We start from the raw sequence: 23,704 nt of genomic DNA, 5'->3' as shown, positions 1-23,704 counted from the left end.
GAGGATGTTTTATTGTCTGCTGGACAGTGAGCCAACAGAAAGTCATCTCAGATGTTTTTAACATTTCATGTGTTAGCACTAGGTTTTAGCTAGGTCCCTAAGTTATTCTCCCTTGCATTCACTAAAACATAGGGATTACTAATTAATTAAGATTTTCTTTTAGGAAAATCCCTAAACCTGTTGAACTTTCCCCTTTCCAAAATCATGAATTAAACCAATAGTGTCACATGGCAGGTAGGTAGTAAGTCAGTCATATTTCAAACCAAGGGAAGAGGGGAGATCAGCATTTGGGGCTGAATGATCTGTTCCCAAACTGATCCTTGGTCATGGTGACTTCTGAGCATCAACTCTTTGGAGTATGTGCTCCTCCACAGCCTGAAAGGGAGCCAGGGAAAAAGGGAGTCTCATGTGGAGGTTTGGCATTTAGGATTTCTTAGGATAAATCCAACAGCTTAGATAAATGTTTCTCTTTTAATTGTTTTTATAAAATAGCTACATTTTTAAGCCCTTGTACTGCTATATCTTGAATTTTCAGTGGATCATAGCTTAGCCAGGGCTCTCTGATAGTTTCTTTGAAATGACTAAGTGATGGCTCAGGAGTTGCACTGGGGTTTCTGCTACTTTGGCAGTAGGACAGCGTGCACAGACCTGTTTATCCAGGCCTTGAAAAGAATAGTTGCCACTAGTTAGGATCTGAGAGGGGCAGAAAGCCCAGGATGATTTTCAGTTTGCTATAAGCCTGTAGATAACTTAATTAGTCACTTTAAATGTCGAGACTCCTCTGTCTGAAATGTATAGGTTGGCCTGGAAACAGATTATTGAATCACTCTTGTATCCAAGATCCACTTGTATGATTTCTTTTCTATTTAGGCATTGTCCCCTTGGATTGAAAAGAGATCTTAAAAGGTCATTTCCAAGAAGATGGCTTAGAATGCTTCCCATCTTGGTTGGGTGTGAGCTTTCACATCAGCAAACAAATGCATCTATTCATCTTTTGCCTTAAAAGTTGCCTTCACTTTGGTTTCATGCCTACTTGAGCTACTACTTGGGATTTAATACTTGAGCAAGGAAAGCCCTGGCTAAATTCATGCAACAATTCTGTTTTATATTCTAATAGATCAAATACTGAGTTACACCAGCTGTTTCTTGGCTTGAGGTGAGGAAAGAAGAGGGGCTCTTTCTGTGGGAATATTAGATAAAAAAAACAGGTGAGGAGGGAATCCTAGAGCCCATGGGGAAGATGGAGCACTGAAAACGTGATTTAGAGTGGACTGAGATAGAATACGTGAAAATAAGGAGTGCTTAGTGCAAGTGGTGCTTATTTTAGTCAAGTTTCCTGGTCTCCATTCAAAGGTTTTCTTTGGTATAAAGTCAATTGGCACTTGCTTTACTGGAATTGATGTGAATTTTGAATAAGCTTCAGTTGTCAGTTCCAGTTCTGTACGTGACAGCTCCTTGTTGCAAAAGATTGTTGTGTACATGGGGAAAATATAGTCATAATTATTTTTGTTTATTAGACTTTGAATATGTCTGGTTTTAACAGTTCTTTGGATTATTCCAGTAGTTACTGAGATGAGTAAATCTTTCTTTTCTGCTATACAGAGAAACTTTGTAATATTGCCAGTTTCTTGTACCAAGAGGAGTCAACCTGTGTGTTCTGTGCTTTAATTCTGTGAGGGTTAAGAGGGTGCAATCATGTTGCTTATTGTTGTGAAACAGAGCTTTAATAAAAATAAATTGTAGTGTTCTTATTTCTGGAAGATCCATAGATCAGACAGCTCTTTCCAGAGGCTTGTGATAGGGTGTAGTTTGTAGTATTCAGAACTGCTTAAATGGCATAGTGTGAGTTGTCTGCTTAAGAGAGAATTCAGGGAAGTGGTTAAATGGACATGAGCCATTTGACAGCTGCTTGTCCAGGAATGTTTGCTTATGGTTCAGTATGAGTGCAAGAAAATTGAAAACCAGGATCAGCAATCTCTGGAAAGGAAGAGTAGTGGTTTAAAACATTAATTCTGATTTATTGTTTTATCTGCATGTTTCAAATAACCGTTGTAGTTTTGAGAACTGACTGGTGACTTGGGGTGCCAGGCTTGAGACCCTGTGGTGAAATAGCCATAAAGATGTCAGTCCTTGCTCACTGCCTGCTGTCTCTCCCATCATTTCAGGCAGCTCGTGTGGTAACACACCCAGAACATTGCATTGTGTGTAGGGATGTTGGACTCGTGGCCCACACTCTGCATGAGGGCCTTTCATTTCCTGCAGCAGCAAATCTTGGGGATGTGTCCACCTGTATTTACACTGTATCTGTAGCAGCATCTGCAACATGAACCTGTGCTCTGAAATGAGCTCATCACAGCCCAGATCCCATAGCTGCTCATTTCACTAGCTGGTAATTGCTTAATATCTATGGGAATAAAGGCTGTTCTTTAGATAATCCTGCCTCCAGTCAGTCAGCTTCCCACTGCAATCAGAGCTAAACAGATTTGCACCCCTTCTCTCCCCACCCTCCCAATCTAATGCCCTGCCTACAGAGCTGCTGCTGCAGGTGCTGAGCACTGACAGCTCCACGTAAAGGTGGAGCCATGATCAGGTTTATGGCCTCACAGGGAGCTGACATGATCTAGTGCCTTTCTGTTCCCAGAAGAATGATTTTCCAGCTTGACAGACCCCTTTTTAAGTCCATGAAATTCATAAAGTGGTAGAAAATTATTTGTTTCCTCCCATGAGTTTTCTCCCTTTTTGATGTGTTAAAGTGACCTGTGAAAGTGCCTGCCCTGTCACAAGGTGAGCAGTGACTGGAAAGGGTGCTCCAGATACTTTATGCTCCCCGCTGAGGTGGTGATGTCCCCAAGCACCCTGTACCCCCCAAGCACCCTGTACCCCCCAAGTACCCTGTACCCCCCAGGCTGGCAGGGTGCTGTGTAATCACAGCATCCACAGTGCTGGACAGTGCTCTCTTGGTGATTCACTAGTCATGGTGGCTTTGTCTTCTTGGGCTGGAACTTTTCTTTTTTAATGGAAGAAACTGCCTTCAGAAATTACAGCTCTAGCCAAACAGAGTGGATATGGTTTTATATCATTAATTATGTCTGAATTGATGTTCCCATTGATTCTATGTTGTTTCTAGGTACTGACTCTAGAGTACTTCCCTGAAATGTTTATTTTCTTTCTGTAGCTTTAAAGTGCCAAGAAAGGACAGTGTCCTGAGACCCCACTGAAAGGTTTTGTGAAAATACCCACATTAGTGTGTGGTTTTTCCTCTTCCTTTACTCCATCTCTTGAAACTGAAATGATTGTGCAGGAAGGTATCTTAAGCAGGTGCAAAAATATTTGGCTGGGCTGGCAGGGGAAGAGTGTTGAAAAGTGCATTCTCTGGTAAATCAAAACCAGGCTTTTTGGTGGAGTCAAGTCCACACCAAGGGGGTAGTGCTGCCCTTAATTGCTCCCCTTGTTGCAGGGAGCATCTAAGAGTGTTGTGTCAAAGTCCTTCACTTTACTTTCTCCTTGGAATGATTATTTTTGATAGTTTTAATAGTTGACATCCTTTATATGTGGAATTAACAGGGGTTTGATGTTTAATTTGAAATACAAACTCATTTCCAGTCTTAGTGCTATTTCCTGTCACTATTCCCCAAAAATTTTAGGGCAGGATTGCAAGTATTAATCCAATATTGGCATTCAGTTTAATAAAGGACATGACAACATAAACTGTTAGAGGTTAGTTTTTTCTGAAAAATCCACAAAAACTTTCTCTGCTGCATTTCTCCTAATGCAGCATTGCACATGCTGTTAATTATGGAGTGAAAATGTCCAGATGGAATTATAGAAGTAATTAGGAATGGTTTCCTAACACAAAAGAGAAATTCAGGCAGTCATTTATTTGCATAAAAAGTAGGAGTTTAGGAGTCCCAGTCAAGAGCTTGGGTCCTTATTATTTGTAAATACTTCATAAACAGAGCAATGAGTATTGTTACCCCAAAAGAAGTGCTCATAGCTCAAGAGGTTCCTGGAAAATACAAGTTCAAGGAAATAATTCAACAGCACCTTTCTCTTTCCTATCTTTTTGTAAAGCCAAAAAGACTTTACTTTTTGTAAAGTCTTCCCAAGAGCACTAGTGTGGCAGAAGTGGCAGGAGAAGGTGGAAGGAGCTGTCTCTGCTGCTGCCCTTGCCTGGCAGGAGGAGGAGAGAGCAGTGCTACCTGCAGCTACCCAGGAAGCGTTTCCATCCTCTGTAGCCTGTGAGGAGCAGGCTATGTGTGAGCAGGTCCAGGCTATTCTGGGAAAAGTCCTTTGCAGTAGTGCAACAGAAGGAAGATCAGTTTAGATTTAATATTAGAAATGTGTTGTAACCCTGCACGTCATGTCCATCTCATCAGTGTTAGCGGGGATGTTGGTGCCTGCAAAGTCCCTCTGCATCCCCCTGCCCTGCAGTAGACTCAGTCCTGGTGCTACCATGTAAGCACTGATGGAGTTGAGGCCACATGGCTGCAATGTAGCTGCTCTGGAGGGAGGCACCAGGGGTGTAACTGGATCTGCAGAGCTGCGAGGCTGCTGCAGTCCTTGGCAGGGCTTCAGGGAGGTCCGTGGTTGCTGTGGAAGAGCAGGGGACACACGGTGTGATGAAGCCCTGCCCTCGAGTCCCGTGCAGCTTCTTGGCTTTTGACTGGGAAGGTGAAATTGTTTTGGCAGTTAGAATAATATCTGGACTCCATATGTTCCTAATGAGCCTTCCCAAGTAAGATGCTTATTAACTGCCCAAAGCAGCTCGCAAAATAATCCAAAAATAGCACAGTGACTGGTTACTCTATCACTTTTGCTGCAGATCTGATTAGGATAGAGCAGAGTGCCTAAATTTTGCCACATGAGCAGTGTATTATGTCTTCCAGGAATGCTAATATGAAATATGTTTGGAATTTTTACTTGCTTGCTTTGATTTTTAATGAAGTTTATTTTTTGTTTAAAAAGGCAGATTTGATATATTTGCATTAGTTTGATTTTTCAAAAAAAAATTATTATGATATGTGATTATTGTAGGTCACTTCCATTCACAAGAGACATCTGATCAATTAGGTAATTTCTCACTCTGCTATTAGTGATAAGATATCCAGCTGTTCCTTCTCTCTAGCTTTGTCTTAGTGTGTAAGAACCTGCATTGATTTACAGAAATGTCAGACATTCTGACTTGAAAATATATTGAAGTTTATTCTGGGAGACTGGCGGTGGTGCAGTTATTTTAACATTCTGCATATGGGTTTTCAGTATTTTCACACTCAAGTTATATTTGTATTGTGGGTATGTTATTAAGCTCTTACTAAAAATCAAAATAAAACTTAAAAATTGGTGCTTAACATGTGCAGTAATAATGAAAGCATCTGCCTTCCTATGATACAAAACTATGATGAAAGTATTGTATATGAAGCAAGATTTTTGAGGGATTTTAATTGAGCAAGGTCTCTGGAAGTACAGTTGCTCATGTAAAGAAGAGCTGAAAGGCAGGAAGAGTTAATAAGAGTGGTGAAAAGAGCAGACTGCACCAGTACTACCCAACTTATATTCTTAAGTAAAAACTGTGTGTGTAATTTACTCTAAATAGTAGAGTTTGCACAATCACTATTAAAAAGGCAGACTTATTGAGAGGATCCTGTAAGCAAAATGTATTCCCTGTTGGGGGGACAGAGGTTCCTTGCAAGCTGAATATTTGTGAATGGTGAATTAACACTGATTTAGGCTCAAGAGGTGGATTGCTGCCTGTAAAATCCAGTAAATATATCCCAGTGAGCTTGTGCTGGCAGCAGTCAGGGAGAAAATGGTCCATATTTTCCCAAAGTGTCAAAACCATGAAGTTTTAGAATTTGCAGCAGGACAGCTTCTGGCAAGTTGCTGCAAGGCTGCTGTGCTTCCCTTGGCCAAGGATTGCCTGGCTCTTCCCAAGGCTGAACCCTAAGGCTTGCCAGGAGCCACGGAGTGTTTCTGCAGTGTTTGTTGTTCTCAAGTGCAGTTGCTTCAGTGGGAGGTGACATTTTTACTCCTTTTGATATGTCCTCAAAAGGGAGGACTATTGTTAAATGTAGTGGTGTAGTTGACAAAGAAAAATGTCCAGAAGAACCTAATAAAATTTGTTATATCTAGTTCTCAGCTGTCTAAAATGAATGGTCATGTACACACATGTTGCAATAGGAGTAATATTTTCATCATTTTCTTGTCTTGTGTAGTCTTGTGGGAAAAAATGAAAAACCCTGAAGTACTTGGGAAGGTAAGGGTGAATCTTCCCAGAAGCCAGTTTTGCATCAGAACTCGTGAAAGCAGGGAGTCCTTAAGCTGGCTATGGACTAACCTAGAATTTGAGTTCTGCTGAGGGGGCTCTTACTGTAGGGATGCATTTTGCTGTGAGTTGTAAATAGCTCTTCTTTGTTTGTAGTAAAAATATGTATCACTGGTTTAGGTCACTAGTTTTCTGCTTGTTTAGTGTTCAACTCTTTCTTGCAATGACAATTTCTTATTTTAGGACCGTTGCTTAGATTAACGTAGAAATCTTTCTCTCTGAGCACTAAATCAGAGCCTGCTGCCTTACCTTTAATGTTTGTGTCTGGCATACAAGATCTGTATGCTGGCTGGGATCACAAAGATCCACTGAGATGTGAGCCTCATGTTTGGTGTTCCTAAAAAGTCATACTTGCTCCCTGATTCCCATTATATTCCAATGTTAGCATTTCCCTGGCACACTGGGCTGGCTTGGACACCAGGGGATAGTGTTACAGCCATTTACATATCAAAAAGGGGAAGAAATGAAGAATCCAAGTTGCTCTTGAATAGCAGTGCTCTGTGCTGCTCTCAGATCCTGTTAACGTTCTTCACACAATGGAGCACTTAATGAATTTGCAGATGGCCTGATTCGATTTTTTTTTTTTTTTTAAGTATAATTTTTCCCTTTCCAGGGGAAACGACATGGTAGTTTTCTGCTGAGGTGAGAAAAATAGGGGAAGTATTTTGGGGAAAACTGAGAAAGGAAGATGAGACTGGGGTATGAAGTGGGAGAGGGCAGCAGTGGCTGAGTAACAGGAATGTCTCATTTCTATGGCAAATCTAAGGCACCAATAGTGTTGGTACAGATAACAGACAACATCTAATTATGAAATAGTGTTTTTGCCTTAAAATATTACTGAAAATAGAGGAAATTATGTCTGAGCTTGGGAGATTCTGAAATGTAGCTCTGCTCTCTTTAGAGTGTGAGTCAGGTATCCTCCTTGTTTACTCTGGCAAGCTGTCATAAAACTGCAGTGTGTTATGTTGAGTAATTCCATGGGCTTGTGTTTGGAGGTCACGTGGGGCACTGGTGGGACAGCATTATTGCTGCTTGGTTGGAATACCTGCCTGCTTAATCGTTCTGCAGATCTGTTCTTGTCCAGAGAGCAGAGCAGACTGGGGAAATGCTGAGTGCCAGCTTGGAAACAGATGTTTTGGTGTTGAGTTTTGGTCAACTCTTGTGTTCCTGCTCAAAACAAACAAAATCTTTGTGCTACCTCCCTTGAAATTACTTTTAAAAGAGAAAATGGAAGGCATCTCGGGAAAACATTCCATCTTTCCCTGGCACTCAGATAGGTCCAGATGTACCAAAATCATTACTGGTGGCTTTTATTAATAACATGGTAGATGAGCTTCTGGTGACAAAGATGTTACAGCTTCTCGTGTCCGCCTTCTTGGGTGGTTAGCTGTGCAAACATGCATAACACTTATTTGGTATTTTATCTGAGTTGGCCTTGCTGTATTTAAGGTGTTTTGAATTGTAGTTTTTGCAATTTTTTTTTTTATGCAGGGTTTTTGTCTTTTGTGATTTTAACTTCCTCTTCAGTGAGTTGACCAGATGTTTTTTGTAGTTTTGTTCTATGTTCTCGGCAGTTGAAACACAATTATGATAGTATAGTTAGATTGTTTTTGTGGGATTTTTTTTTGGGGGGGGTAATATTTTAGATTTACTTTAAAGCTTCAAAAATGGTAAAATTGTTTTTTCTAACTTGGCAAACAGGTTGAATCATTTATTTTGGACCAAGAAGATCTTGATAACCCAGTACTTAAAACCACATCGGAGTTATTCTTATCGAGTGCTGCAGAAGGTGCGGACTTGAGAACTGTGGATCCAGAAACACAAGCAAGACTTGAAGCCTTACTGGAGGCAGCAGGTACTTTCCTTGTGTAGTTCTTTTTCTGAACCTGACTTGTACACACATCTGGCAGCACATAAATTTTGACACTGGTGAAATGTTCAGGAGTCTGGAAATTTCCCATGATGAGCAGAACATGGAAAAGAAGCTCATAACTCTTACAAGTGTTGCAGGTTGCTTAGTCCATTCTTTCTGTATTTGCAGAGTTAGAAAAATTAATTTGAATGAAATGGTATTTCATTGACTTGAGATTACATATGTTATGAGAGGGAGAATTAATGGGAAGAGAATAGAGGGAAGTAGACTTGCTGAAATGACTTTTTTTCCCCCTGCTGCTTTGGTCAATATATAATTATTAATTCATTACTCCAGAAATTTACAGGTAAAATACTTACTTCTCTGTTTTAACTTTCACAAAAGCATTTTTGCATTCTGTAGTTCTCAGGTATCACTGTTGGAAAATACATATGAAACATTCCTGTTTTGCAACCAGACCTGATAAACATAGTTCCTTCTACATTTATTAGCTTAAGAGTGAAAGCTTGACTAATTCAAATCCTCCTACAATTTGTGATTGGGGTGTTTGTAATGGATTTGGAAGTTATTTGTTAGTTTCAAAATTCCAAGGACAAAAAGATATAAAACCCCTGCTTTGAAACAAATGACATTTGATCATCACGGATGTATGCTCAGGCTTGTAGTGGTGTGCTGAAATTGGAGTTTTCAGACCTTACTTTGGAACACTTAAGGAGCTACATAAGATAACATTTATTTGCAGGTGTGTAGATGCTAAGCTGTAAAGGAGAATTTTATTCTAGGGAAGCAAAAAGGGGCAGGGATTTGGGTTCTCTTTGCATTTTGGATTTGAAAAAAAACCCAACTTGGAACACAGCACAGGTTTTGTCAGCAGGAAATTGCAGCAGCCTATCTGCTGTAACACTTGAGGACCAAACTTCATTTTGTGGGGCAGACAGGCTGTTCCTGGGATACTACATGCACTAAGGGAATTTGAATTATTTACTCCATTTTTAAGCACTTTTAAAAATGCAGATCAGTTCCTCTCATGTACCTGGTGCCTGCTGTGTCCCAAAGCCTGTTTCTGGCTTTATAACTTGCTGGTGGATCTGGCTGGTGTTATGGGGCAATGCTGCAGTGCTCACAGGGATCTCACAGTATTTGACATATCCAGGAGGTACTTTTGCTGCTTGTAGCACCTGTGAGAATGCTGTCTTCAGATTTCTAAGCAGTAGTTGGGTATTTGTCCCCAGGAATAGCTAATTTGTTTTTTAGCTGAGGTTTCCATGTCTTGGTTTTCCCAAGTACATGAGCAGAGCAGAAGGAATCTGGAAAGAAGAGCAAATAAAAAAAAGGAGTGCCTTTGTTTAGGGACTTCATCTCTCTCTCTAAAAAGACTGGACAAAATTAATGCCACTTGATGAATGTGTGAGATCGAGTGAAAATACTCCAGGGAAAGTTCTCTAGTTAAGCTCTACTTGTCTTTCCCACTGTGGACTGGAATACTAAAAATATCAGGCTAACCTAAAGAAGATGCTGTGAATCTGGTAGTTCATTAATAAAAGCCATAATTTGACAGTGATTGAAATAGAAGTTAGTGGTTTTGGGAGATGTTCTAATATCTTCACTGGATTTATCTGCCTGGTTTGGCTGAAAATACCCTTTTTAACCCTAAGTGAGCTTCTAGGCTTCCATCATGGCAGCCTAGTGTTGGGCCTTTGTATTCTTTTGCAGTTTGGCAAAAGCAAATGATTCCTACTGTTCTTTTAGTCACAGTTCAGTCCTCAGCATTAGGGATGGCTTGGAAAAGTAGATGGCAGAACTATGGCTCAAACACATTTAAAGCCTTGTCTGTAGTTTCCAGGCATAGCTTGGCCTTGGTTGTGATGATCCCCCTGTGTAAGGTTGATTCCACCTTACAGCCTAGAAGAAAATCAGTCTTGTGTTCAGTGTCTTGGATTTCTTGGGGTTTCTCATGTGCCACATGTGTGGCTGTGTCATTAGGATCTTAATGAGTATGACTTGCAAAACTAGTTTTGTTCATTCTTCTTGAATCCTTTAATACTCAGATCTCCCATGGACATGTTGTTTATTAGTTCTGGAAGGTAAGTTCTAGCAACTGCAGCCACATGGGATATTGTTCTTCAAAGTACGTGTGCAGAAGTGGTTTTCAGCTATTGTGTACTGTACGATTTGTAGGAGTTGTTTTGTTTGTAAGTAGCTGTCTTGATTTGAGAGCTGCTGCACAGGCGAGTGTAGAAGCCAGAGGTTATTTGAACTGCTTGAAGATGTTTCTGTAGGTTGTTTTTACCCACCATGAGAGTGCTGGGTATTTTTTCACTTGCTTGTTTGACTTACTTATTCCTTTTCAAGGATTGTGGATGTTGAAGGTGAGAGCCTTAAGCCAAATTTCTAGCAAGAGGTTTGTGTCTCACCCCCCTTGGCATAGCAGCAATTACACACATGTACATATCCATGTGCACACAAACACAGAGTTCTTGTTTTTCTCTAAAAACCTGCCTGATTAGCTTCAGTTTAGACAACGATACTTTATTCTGTGAAAGAACAGGCGCTTTATTAATGAACAACTACCTTTAAACAACTGTCAGTGTTTGTATTATTTCACAAAATATAGTTCCACAATTTTTATACAGTTGTTCTGTAGTTCTCCAATAGTTCTACGATCAAGACCAAGAGACCGTTGTAAATATCAGTTGTTTCCACCTTCAGAAACTGAAGATAAATTAAAACAACTGAATCCTGTTGTTTGGCAAGTTTTAACCTAAACAAACCAAGTCTTGTATATCTTCCTTCAGTTTAATTCCTATTAGCAGAGAAGGGATTTATAGGTAAAATAACCTATGGAATGAGAACCATCCTGCTTAGAGTATGTTTCCATTTTTCAAGCTGTAATTAAACAGATTATTAGTATTCTGAGAGTGGAGTCCTGTTCTGCACTGGAAACTTGCTCCACTGTTAATTAGGGTACTGTTGATTTCTCAAAATAATACTTCAGCTCTGAAGAGTCATGATTCTTGTGTGGATCTTCAGAAGGGCAGACTATTAAATACCCTTTTTAGGGGCTGTATTTGATAGCTGGAGATGAGAGCTCTTTGCTACTGGGAATGAATAGTTAGAGTGTTGAGAGCTCTTGTTCTTCTTGGTGGGTTCTTTGTGGGTCCTCAACATGTGTTGGTGAAAGGGCAAAGTGGGAAAATTCCGACAGGTTAAACCTGTTTCATTTTCTGTTCCCAACTTGTATCGGCATCAGGAAGGGGAAATGACTTGTTTGTGTTGTGCAGTCTCTTTCTGCAGGTTGTTTTGAGGATAGAGAAAGGTGTTGGTTCTGGCACATGGCCAAATAAAAATCCTGGAGGCCCATTTGGTGTATTCCGCACTGAAAGCACAGATTTCTACAGAAAGTTGTGAAATGTCAAAATGTTAATCCCTGCAGTTAAAATACCCTGTTGATAGTGTTTCAGCATGGTTTGGCTGAGTTTTCTGGGAAGTGACATAGAGTGTTACTGAACTGCTTTTTGACTTGAGGAAATAGCTTGAGTGCCTGTGTCTCTTCCAGCAGAGATTTTAACTGTGTTCCTTCTCAATCTGAATGTTGAAACACTGACAATGAAGCATCAAAAAAAAAAAAAAAAGCAGAAGAAAGTGGTAAAGAAACTTCAGCTGCCTTTGGAGGACATGATGTTCCTATGTCTACACAGGGAGTAGTTCTATAAGCAGTGAGTTCTTCAGGACTCCCACTATTGTTTGCAAAGAGGCTTGTGAGGAAAATATTTTGAGAGCGACAGTGTTGAGCCAAAGGTTTGTTTAATGAAACATGTGAATAGTCCATTCTTATGTTCAAACAGGGAGCAGAGTTCTCCTTCTTTTCTGATGAAATACAGTATTAAAGCTGGCTGGAGACCCTCACAAATGGTTTGGTGTTTTTGAGACTTTGAGGGATTAATTGTAGTGTAAATGGTGAAAGAGAATTCGAGTTCTAATAATGTGTCTGTTAATACCTGTGAATTTCAATAGTTCATTCAGGCATGAGGGCCTGATTATGCTCTTTGGAAAAGCTGGTAGGGTGGTGGTACAGGGAATAGGTTGTATATTTTGGAACTGGGAAAGGCAAAAAGTGGAAGTGATCACCTGCATAGTGGAAATAAAGAACACAGATCATAATATGAATGAGCCCAAATGAAATCTATCTGCTTTAGGATAAACTGAAAGGTTAGAGTAGATTCAGCAATTGTGGAATTGAGTGCTATCCTCTGTATATGTATATTTCTGTTTAGTCACTTGCCAACCTATTGACCAAACCTGCTTTTTTTTTTTTTTTTTTTCCCCCTTGAGATGTGATCTAAGCCATTCATTATTCACTAACAACAGGGGTTACCAGAGAGTGAGCTGTGGTCTAGAAGAACAGTGCCAGAGAGGCACAGCTTGCTTTCATCCTGCATCTGAGGGAATCCTCAGAAAGTGTCAGATACTGGGCTAGAGAAATTCTTTGATCATATTCTTTGATTCATATTTATGATGAATAAGATACATGTGTGAACTTGGTGTTTCTTTTCTTAGGGCTGATGAGTAACTAAGCTGTGATTTAAATGAAGGTGGGCATTAGAAACTTAATGTCTGAAGGGTTGTCCAAGCTCAACTTGAAACTGGAGAAGTGGGGGTCTGCAGGAAACAGATTCATGTTTGTCATTTTATTGATTGCCTCTGTGCTTGTGGAATACAGCAAATGCATATCTAGATGTGTATTGGTGTTATGAAATAAAAAAAGAGAAGCAGAGTCTTTTTGGGGGGAATCAAAGAGGATTGCTGGAATTTGAGCAAAGATGTAACTTTATGGTAAAAACATTACAATATCAAATTTGAAGTGTGTTTAGCCTCCTTCAACATGGCCAAAATCTTACCTGAGTCCGGTTTTTGTGACTGATTGTAAACCAAGAAAGGCTTTTCACCATAATTTGATCTGATCTAAAATACTTGGTGTTATATGGGCATGGTATAGAGACCAAATTAGGGAAACAGTTTTCACTAGGACAGTTTGAACAGGCTCCATTGTAGGTGTTTAGAGAGCAAAGCAGCCCTGCCACTGAAATCACCACTGTCTTGTTAACTGGAAATCTTCTGCCTTTTGAGATATTGGCATATTACAGTGACTTACTCATTTTCTTTCTTCACCATCTAAAGATTCAGAGTGGGAAGGAATATATGGTATGTGAAACATACAGATTTGTTGTGCTTTTGAATAAGTTGGATAAACTCAATTGAGTGCATGTAATTGAATTATTAATATATCTCTCTGAGATTTTGCATGATTTAAATATTTTTTCTATTCTAGTAGGCTTTTAGATTAGAAAAAGTGTAGTCTAATCCTGCTCTTAGTCAAATTAACTTCCATGCTTTGACAGTGTGTTAAATGTATCAGCTTCATATTTTTTAGCTGTTTTCCAGATGGATTTTGCTGTGAAGAATGGTCTCATAACACTTAAGATGCTGCCTTTAGGTATCAGATGGCTAAGTTACCTTACCAGCTCTGAAAGCTTTACTTCTGGAGCTCTTTGGTGAAAATGACTTTAACCTTTCTTCAGAGGGGATGGGGAGTGGAAAGGCATGAGACAAAAACTTACCAGTTTTCTTTTGTGAAGTATTAAAATCGGCCAGTGTTCTCCTCAATCTCTCAAGTTGCCTACATATTTATATATATCTGTGTATGTATGTCAGAGGTAGTCATAAGTAATCTGTAAGTTCTTTGTGATTGTACCATAAACAATTTGTGCAATCCTCCTTTTAAGATTTTTTTTTTCAGTTCTGGATATAGTTTTTATTAACTCAGCTTCTCCTTTCTATTTTCCTTCTGCTATATTTTATTTTTCCTGCAAGCTGGATTCTTCTGTAAGATAAAACACCCTTTTCTCACTTATTCCAATATGGGAAACATATTACTGCTGTTTAAAAACTTATTTCCATTCAGTATTGATTTCAGGACTTCTTCTTATATTAGTATTTGGAGTAGCCTCAGCCAGAAGGAATGCAGGGAGAGTTTGGGCAGGAGAAAAGCAGCAGTGCTTTATGGCCAGTCCTGTGTAGTGCCTGAACTGAGACGGGATGTACCCGGTGCAGAGCTCTTCTCTTTGGTCCGTGTCCCTGCCTCCTCTCAGCAGAGGGCTGTGGTGTGATCCTTGGGATGCTGGGAGGGAGGGGAGCTGAGGTGGGAGCTGTGGGAAACAAAGCAGCTACTGCTCTTGGAAGTCTGAGTTCACCAGAATGTGACTCTTCTCCTGAAATGTGTCTGGAAGGAGTGAGGAGGTAGACAAGCCTCAATCTCTTGCTTGTATCTTCTGCCAGAAGAGTCTTAGTAGTTTATTAAAAAAACCTCAATTACACTGACTTGAAATCTATGTTTGCTTTTTTTTTTATTGTTGTCTGCATTTGTCAGTCATGTAGTTTCCTTAGCACATAGTGATAAAATCAGAGTTTAGAAGTGTTCAAAAGAGGGTTTGAATATTGGCTGGATGCTTTGGGGTGTGCAGATGATCGGATCTGAATCAGTTTTTCAGATTTCCCTTTTTGGGATTTTTTTTTAATGTTCTGCAGCTTAATATTCAAGCGTGGTGGCAGTAACCAGTGCCAGCCACTTACTCCATACTGGACTAACTGGTAAGTCAGGTTGGTAGTGTGGATGTGGAGCCACACCTCCTGGAGCTGAGGGAAGTGTCCTGTGAGGAGTCATTGCACTGAGCAGGGCTGCTGGCTGCCAAAACAGTCTGGGTCATGTTCTGTGTCTGGGGACACCCTCTTGGGGTGGGCCATGACACTTCTGTCTACAACACTTCTGGCAGTTCTATAATCCTAGCAAATATTTGGGGTCTTTTAAAGTGTCAGAAGTAACAGATTTACTGAGTCATCAATATTTTGCAGTGTAACATGTGAATTGGTTGTTTTTTTAAGTTGTTTGCTCAACTTTGACAAAAGGTTACTGTTGTATATTTAGGAGGTAATTATAAGCAAGTTTCTAAGAAAACAAATGGTAATATAGTATATGCATAGCACAAATGATTGAGTTCTGCTTATTTGTAGAAAGTCAAGCTAGTTTCACCAGATTAATGAAAAACAAAATATGTGAAATATACTGCCACTTATCTTTGATTCTGCTTATGCAAACAAGTGGCTTTTTTACAGTGGGGTATGAGCATCTTAGTTTCCTGCTATGAATTATTTTGTGCTGTTTTACAGACCTTACTTTGAAAGCTAAGAACTTAAATCTCTAAATTTAAAATGAACTGTAATACATTAAACATCTTGCACAAAAAGGTAGGTTATATTCTTTGTGAATATGAATTTTTTAAATACTTGAAGATTTAATACTTACTAGGATATGATAAAAAAAGTATTGCATTGCATAAAGTTCTGGTTATATTCATCAGGAAAGTAGTTGTGGTGGGAGCAAAATGCACAGTGCAGGTCTTCATGTACTTTTCCCCCTGTGTAATAAAACTTACTTCCAAACCAAGAATTGTTAACTTGTCATTTAAGCATCACCTTTCTCTGAAATTCTGTACAGCTTCTTAAAAGTTTTTCAAAAATTTGGCTGAAAAAAGTCCCTGTAGATTCAGTTTTACCTTCTTCTCTGCCTTCTCCCCAGGCAAATTCAGCTGTGCTTGTGCCATTCCTGATGGCTGCTTTAGGAACTGGTTAGACAGACAATCTCCAGTGCTGGAAGCTCCAGAGCATGCCCAGCCCTCTGCAGTCCTTGGGATGAGAAGGTTTTTTGAATGCCAGGCCTCAGTGTTACATACTGAAATATGTAACTCAAGGGTGAAGGGAGCACTGAGCTGCTTCCTTTGGAAGAGCTTTGTGAGGGAAGGAAGGAAGATGCAGTAAAGCAGTTAGTGGTTTTTAGTGGCTTTAACTGCTTGTTTAGTGCACCTCATGTTCAGTGTTCCCTTTTCCAGTGCAACCATCCTTAGAGCTGATTTGCAGACTGGTATCACCCTCAGTTATCTTTTTCTTTTTTTTTTTTTTTTTTCATTTTTTTCCCCCTTAACTCATGTTCTTCAGGCTTTCATCTGCTCTTGTTCTCCTCTGGAGTCTCTGTACGTGATCTCTGTTCTTCATAGCTTTATGCCCCAAATGAGTCGTGTTACTGAAGCTGAGCTCTATTGATGCATGGAGAGAGGAGTGTTATTTCATCTGTCCTCCAAGCTGTGTTTTGTTTATACATCTCCATTTGTTGTCTGCCTTTTGCCTTTGGTTTGCAAGTTGAATTTGTCTTTAAATCTACCACTACTTTTCTGAAGAACTGTAACAAATTATTCCATGTTTGTGCATTTGATTATTCCTGTGTGTGCAGTTGACTATTCCTTTGTATGTGTGTGTATATATATTATTTTTCTGACACTCATTTTGAATATGTCCTTTAAAAAAATACTTCTCAACTCAGAATCATTATAAAGGTTAAATTTGTGTCTTTGCTTTCAAAGAATTAGTTGGCTCTTGAGTAGCAAGAGGAAGAACCACAGCAAACAAGAATGTTCTAACCAACCTGGCCTGACTTCCAGCTGCCTTTGTCTACTATTGCCAAAACTGAGCAAGCAGCATGTTTTGGAAGTCTCTGGAGGGAAAGTAGGAAGATTTGCTAATGAAAAAAGGATAAACTTGCACTGTGGCTGTGCTTTTGGCTATCAGCCTTCACTTAGAGCGAGAGCGCCCAGTACCTGATCCCCCCCAGCAGCAGAGACACAGCAAGGTAGAACAACTTTATTTTAGTCTTTACACAGATTAAGAGCAAAGACCTGGAGGAAATAGTGAAAGAAATTTGCTGTGGTAGAACTTTAACTGGCTGGACTTTTCCATACTCACTATTGGAAGCAGCTCCCTCCATTGGAGTTGTGTTTGTTACACTCTGCCCTGTGCCTGCTTGCACTCTCTGCCCTGTGCTCTGAAGAAGCTCAGTAGAACTTGTTCTGTGTGGTGCCACATGTTGGATTCTGTGATCTCTGATGGACAAAATCTCCCATCTGAAGCACCAGAGCTTCAGAGACATGGAGCTGGGTGAAAATGCATCTCTTCCCTTTTGTTTTTAAAACTGCAAGAGGATGTTGCAAAAAAAAAAAGATGGGATGACCTCCCCTGGGATGTACTTCTAGAGGGGTGTTAGCAGTAGATGGGTGTGTTCTTTCTTCAGGCTGGGTCATAGTAAAATTAATTCCATATTTCTGAAGAATGTAGTATCCTGATTTTTGGTAGTTTGATACTCCGATTTACTGCAGCATTCTCAAAGATTTTACTTTTGGAATCTTTTGTTATGCAGCACATATATAATGATGACATTACACTGAAAGGCTGTGGATCATTTTAGGAAGAGGAGAGGGTTTCACGAAGAGTTTCTCAAATGCTCAGTTTGAGACATGAATTTATTCACTATTCTGTGCTGTACACCATTAGTGTGGTGATTGTTTTTTAAAATAAATGGTGCACTTGATCACTCTCTGAAAATACTCAGTATTTTGGCTTGCTTTGCCATACATAATTAGCATAAACTGGGGGCTAAAACTCTGTGGGCTTCTGAGTTAGCTCAGTGATGTTACTGGCACTGAGTTTGCACTTAGATCTTTCCTTGAAAATGTAGTAGTATTTTCAAATGTCTTTTTCCCAGATAGTCACTGAGTACTGTACTGAGTCAGGCTTGCTTTGTGCTTCAGGAAGGCAATTACAGCCCACTGGGGCTCAGTTTGCCACTGACTGCCAGAAACTTTGAGAAGAGTTCAAGTGGGCTGTTTGTCTATAAATAGCACTCAAAGTTACTTGAGTTCTTGCCTTCCTGCATCTCTGTTGTGCAGAGAGGTCATATCCTGGAGTCAGTCTCCACAGGGGTGTGATACTTTCCCTTCCTTTAGGTTACTCAAAAAGCAGAAAGTACTTCTGCTGTCTTCCCCTTGTCCCACTAAATAGGTGGGAGTGTCTGTAAAGTTAACTTGTTTTCAAGGGACACAAGCCCTAAAGAGGATGAGACATGAAATACTGAGCTGAGTTAGAATGTTAGAAGTCAAGAACAGGAATTCTGTGCACCTTTCTCAGCATGAATATTTGAATATTTTTTTTCTCTTGATATTTCTCAGGTATATGTGAGGTTTTTCTTTGCTCCCTACCCTCCCACAGTGGACAGTGCCATTTCCACATTCCTCCTTCCCTTGTTTCAGTAGCAGTCTTAGCTCTTTAACATGTATCTTTCAGATTCTCAGAGCCAAGCAATTGTCAGACTTGAAATAAGGAAACATTTCTCTCTGATAAGCCATGAAAGGAAGAACCAGGAAATGAAGAATAATTATCAACCACTAGCTGTGATATTTCTGTGTAAAATAATTAAATAAACAGTACATTTTTCCATATCTGATGGCACAAAGTAAAAAATGTTTAGCTTTCTTTACAGAGGTCTTAATTTCTGCTTCTGGATCATTTAGCTAGTAGCATCACTTGCAAGTTTGCATCACTTCCATAAATGTGTCCCGTGCAAAACCAGGACACCACCTTTGTAGTTGTATGGATAAATATTGTATGCACTACAATCTTAAAATAAATTCCCCAGGAGTGACTTGGGGGTTTAAAACTACTTTGTATAAGCATCCAGAAGCAATCAGATTCTTTTTTCTCTTCCTTGACATAGAGGATGATGTCCAAAGCTTGGAATTTGAGCGGAGCTCCTTTGATTCTGGCTGGGCACTGGGTGGGTGACAGCAGCTCCCTGTGCCCAGCGCTGGGGTGCACTGGGATGTGCTGGGAAGGGCTGGGATGCACTGGGGTGTATTGGATGCGCTGGGATGTGCTGGGCTGCTCTGGATGCTGTGGGATGTGCTGGGGTGCTCTGGGATGTGCTGGGATGCATTGGATTGTGCTGCAGTGCATTGGATGTGCTGGGATGCGCTGGGGTGCACTGGGATGTGCTGGGAAGGGTTGGGATGCTCTGGGGTGCACTGGGATGTGCTGGGAAGGGTTGGGATGCGCTGGGGTGCACTGGGATGCTCTGGGGTGCACTGGGATGCTCTGGAGTGCACTGGGATGCTCTGGGGTGCACTGGGATGTGCTGGGAAGGGTTGGGGTGCACTGGGATGCTCTGGGGTGCACTGGGGTGCACTGGGATGTGCTGGGATGCTCTGGAGTGCACTGGGATGCGCTGGGGTGCACTGGGATGTGTGTGCTCACGCTCTGCTGGGCAGGCTGGGAGCAGGTGACTGCCCGGCTCGGGAGATGTGCTGACGCTGCTGTTTAACTGTGTCCAGCTCAAAGCCAAACAAAGGCAGGCAAACAATTCCACCCGTGGCTGAAGTTTTCCCTAAGCTAATCACAGCAAGGCTGGCAAGTGGGGTACAACCAGAAAGGCATTTGTTTTAAGGCTATAAGTATAAAATGGAGTTGAATACTCTGGTGCTGCAGCCCTGGGGAAGGTGTGGAGGGTTTGTGGCAGGAGGAGATAACGAGGATGGGAGGACTGGCAAGGGAAAAGGCATTGGGCACCCAAGTACTTTGCTGTGGTTTTGCTGCTGTGGCAAATGATTCTGGGTGTGTATTGCTGGCTTTTATCTATGTTAAGGGTGGGGAAAAAAAATCCCTGACTTGGTCATTCAAAAAAATTTTAAAACGAAGTGCTAAACTCCTATTTAACTGTGATATCCAGTGTAACTCCCATTTAATCCCAGCAAAGCACCCAAACAAATTCAGGTTTTTCAGAGTCATGTAGATAAACCACTGTTTAATCCCATTCTTTTCCTTCATAATTTGAATTAAAGTTAGTACTGTGTTTTAAATATTTTTCTCAAATCTTATATTTTCTTGCAATCAAAAGCAAATTAGGAAGAAGGTCTTAGTTGCCAATGGGTAAGAGTACTTTTCCCATTAAAAAAATAAAAACCAAACCAGAACAAACCCCAACAATTTAGTGAAGCTGGTAGAAATAGTTATTCTCGGATAGAACTGGCAGTTGTTTTCACTGTAATATTGCTTCTGTTCTGATTGTAGTTGCTGTTTTAAAACACGTGGTAACCCAAGAGTCAGAGTTCCCTCCCAGATGATCACCCACAGTGAGATGGGTGGAAAAGCTGTTTGCTGCTGCTGAAGTACATCTGTAATCATGACACCAGAGTAATTCATGATGCTTCCATATAACTACATGCAATATGTATGGGATCAAAGTGCATTTGTTTGAGTGATCAGCACAATTCTCTGCACTTATGTGATGAGCTTGTCTGGAAGTCGTGGTTCCTGTAAGGGGTCAGCAGTGTTGAGGGTTGCATCTGGGAACTTGTTGCTTTGTAGGAAGGCAAATGTTTCTTTGATAGAGATTTAATAGGAACAAAATCTTTAAAAATTGAAGGGTTAAATTTCTTTATAAAGGTCCTGGATTAGGAAACCAACATTTGGAACAAACATTGTGAATGAGTGACGGGAAGGTGTGTGAGGTGGGTAAGATGGTTTAGTGGGCTGTTTGCTGTGCAATAATCTGCTGTTCCTGCATGGTTTTCTCTCCTCTTACCAGTTCTGCTGGTGCCTAGAAAGACCTTTTGCTGGTCAGACTTAGCTTGTGCTGAGAGAAAACTCCCTCTTCTTTCCCCCAGTGTGAGGGCAGTGGGGGAAACATGGGGAGAGGAGGAGCACAAAGTCATCCTTCTGGAAGTGGCCAAATGTTAGATTGGCACAAAAAAGCTCATGTTATTTTAGCTTTAGAAAAAGTAACTTAGTGTTCATACCTGGGAGAAAATGGATGCCTAATGAAAGCTTGGGAAAAATCAAACTGACAGAAAAATTGAGAGTTCTGCTGTAGCAAAGTCTGGCATGGTCAGGATTTAAAATAGATGAAGAGTTTTGAGGAGGTGGTTATGTGGATAATTTTTCTGGTATTATTCTGTCCTATTTGACCTCCCATATGTTAACAAATCTCTGCTACAAGGTTTAAATCAATCTTTTAGTTCAGTGTTCTAAGCTAAAATATGTCTGGTATTCCATATCTGTCAAACACCTGTATTCTTCCTTGAATTCTGAAAACAAAGGAATGGGGTGGGTTGCGTTGGTGGAGAGAAATTAAATGAAATTTCAGACTATTTGGGAAGATTGGGATTTTTTCTAGAAACGTCTGTAAGTCTGTGTAAAGCTGGTTTTTATTGCTGAATTTGCTTACTGGCCTTCCAAGCTTTACTAAAAATGGAAGTTGGTGGCTGAGGTAGTGAATTCCCTGATTAGGTAACTCTTATTGAAGTGACGTGAGACTAAATTGAAATCTAAATTTATAAATTGAAACTTAATGAATCTAATTTCTCAAAAGAAATGTTAATGAATATTGACTAGTTAATCAAGGGTTTGTGTTTATGTGGAATTTAAAATTAGTTTTCAGAGTGTGAGATATTTAAGCACACTAATGTCATAAGGAGATGATCTCAAAAAGGAGCCCTTGCCATCAAAATGTTACTTAAATAACAGAAAAAATAACTGTAGCTGGAGAAGTACTTCCTGGCTTTTGATTCTGGAAAAGGAAAATCTCACTGCTACAGCTGCCCTGCTGGAAAGAGGAGAGAATGTGTTGGAGATTGCTGGCTCCTGTTCCCACAAGTGCATGGAAATAGATGTAAATGCAAGTGTAATATTAAGAGTTTGTAGTGTCAAGTAAGTGAAAAGTGGGAGCTGGAATTAGGGGAAGTTTCCTCCCAAGGTGTGTGTATGTTGGAATGTTGAAATGGCCTTTCAGGTTGTTTTTTTCAGGCATCCCCTTTCACTTGTGAATATTGTGGGTGACTTCCTATTTTGTTTAAGAGAGTGGATTTGTGAAGAAGGGATATTTCGAGATAAGGACCATGAAATGCAGTCCAGGATAATAAATTTCTGCTTTTGCCAGAAAATGCTTAGCAGATGATCTGAACATGATTTTTCAGATTGCACTGAAAATGTCATTTTTGAGCATCACAGTTTGCTGTCAGGAATATGATTTGTAGCAATTGAGAACTCAGCTGCTCTTGAAGTCTATGGGGAACTGTGATGGTGACACATGAAATATTGTAAATTGCTAATTAATAAAATTTTAAAAACCCCTCAAGCTGTAGCTCTTAATTTCATGCTAAATGAATTTTATTTAGCATGTCCAAATACTAATTGAGAAGAAGAAAAACAAAAATTGCAGCCAGTGAGTTCTGTTTGTGCCACACACTTGGTAAGACGGGACAATAGTTTTGTAGTGAAAATTTGTATCACCTGTATATAAAAGAATGTTTTCTTGAGTGAAGTGCAGATACACCAGGGCTGGTGGAGGTACAGGGAGTTTTCATTGCTCTGGAGCTGTGCTGAAATCAGACCATAACTGTGATTTTCAGTGGTAGTGATTCCAAAGGCATGTCCTTGGCTTGGAAAGACTGAAAACCTCAATGTAGTTTTTTTAGTGTTTTAGAAAACAAAGCTAAAATAATCCCTACCATATCAAACTGTTCCATGCCTGGGAATAGTAGTGTTGAAATGACCTACTGAAAAATGGAGAAGCATTCTGGGTAATGCTTTTCTCCAAAAAAAATACCCAAAAATCCCAAATGGCATTGCTCAAGCTGTACTCTCACTTCAACAGTTATTTTCCTTATACTCTAAGTAGACTTTTCTTGTAATTCTAATGTTCTTTAGTTTAGTGTGAATTATTTTTTTAACAACACTTCATATGAAAGTTTTTAAAAGCATATGAATTTTATAAGATGAGTACACTAGAATGAATTATTAGTATTTTCTAATTTCTTTACCTGAAGAGCACTACTCAATATGTGGCTTTTGCCTTGAGGACTTTAGCCTGAGCAATCAGCATACAATAAGCTACATATAAATATTTAAAATATATTCAAAAAATTGTAAATATATTTATGTCCCTCATTCTGATGCTGCAAATTCAGTATCTTAATGCAGTGAAACTTGCAAATGACTGTTGCTTTGGGTTTGCTTGGCTTTGGACTGCTCTTTACAAGCAAATGGGGCATGCTTCTCTTTGGTTTACTGGCTCTGAAACTGATCTAATATGAAATTTGTGTTTGGGAAGATATTTAGATATCATCAGAGAGAAGCCAAGTGCACACTTTTTGTTATTTATACAGGCAGTGTGTAACTTTGCCACTTTGCCACCTGAGAGCTTAGAGAAGAGCGTGTGTTCAGTTCTGCTTGTTGCCTTCTTGTCTTGCAGCAGCTCTGTGATGTTGGGGTTGATACTGTTTTGGTAGGGTCACTGCTTGTTGGCACAAGGCTGTGGCAGTTGCTTTGGACAGTCTAGAACTTCTCAATTCCTTTGAATGGAGATGCCAGTAAAGAACCTAAAACAAAGTTCCTCCCCCTCTCCTTCCTTGAACCCTCTTGATCTTGTTTGAGGTGCTGCTGTACACCAGGCTGATTAGAGCAGATTCCTGACTCACTGGTAAAAAGATAAGAGACACATTTCTGGGCCATGATTCTCATTTTTGTACTTCTTGGGCCTTTTAAAGCTGTCCACGTTTCCATCACAACCTGTCTTT

At 40.0% G+C, this 23,704-nt stretch overlaps 1 protein-coding gene across 4 annotated transcripts in view; it reads left to right on the top strand.

Moving 5' to 3' along the window:
- ANKHD1 (ankyrin repeat and KH domain containing 1) overlaps window positions 1–23,704 on the top strand; it is a 103,113-nt gene that overhangs the window by 10,708 nt on the left and 68,701 nt on the right. For all 4 annotated transcript variants that reach the window (XM_053991218.1, XM_053991217.1, XM_053991220.1 and 1 more), the window contains one exon: window positions 8,024–8,177. In XM_053991218.1, the coding sequence (XP_053847193.1) occupies window positions 8,024–8,177 (154 nt within the window). The remainder of the gene's footprint in view (window positions 1–8,023; window positions 8,178–23,704) is intronic.

Source organism: Vidua macroura, chromosome 15 (genome assembly GCF_024509145.1).
Source record: "Vidua macroura isolate BioBank_ID:100142 chromosome 15, ASM2450914v1, whole genome shotgun sequence".
Taxonomy (NCBI): domain Eukaryota; kingdom Metazoa; phylum Chordata; class Aves; order Passeriformes; family Viduidae; genus Vidua; species Vidua macroura.
Note: the sequence above shows the minus strand (reverse complement) of the source record. Positions and strands in the feature narration are given on the sequence as shown.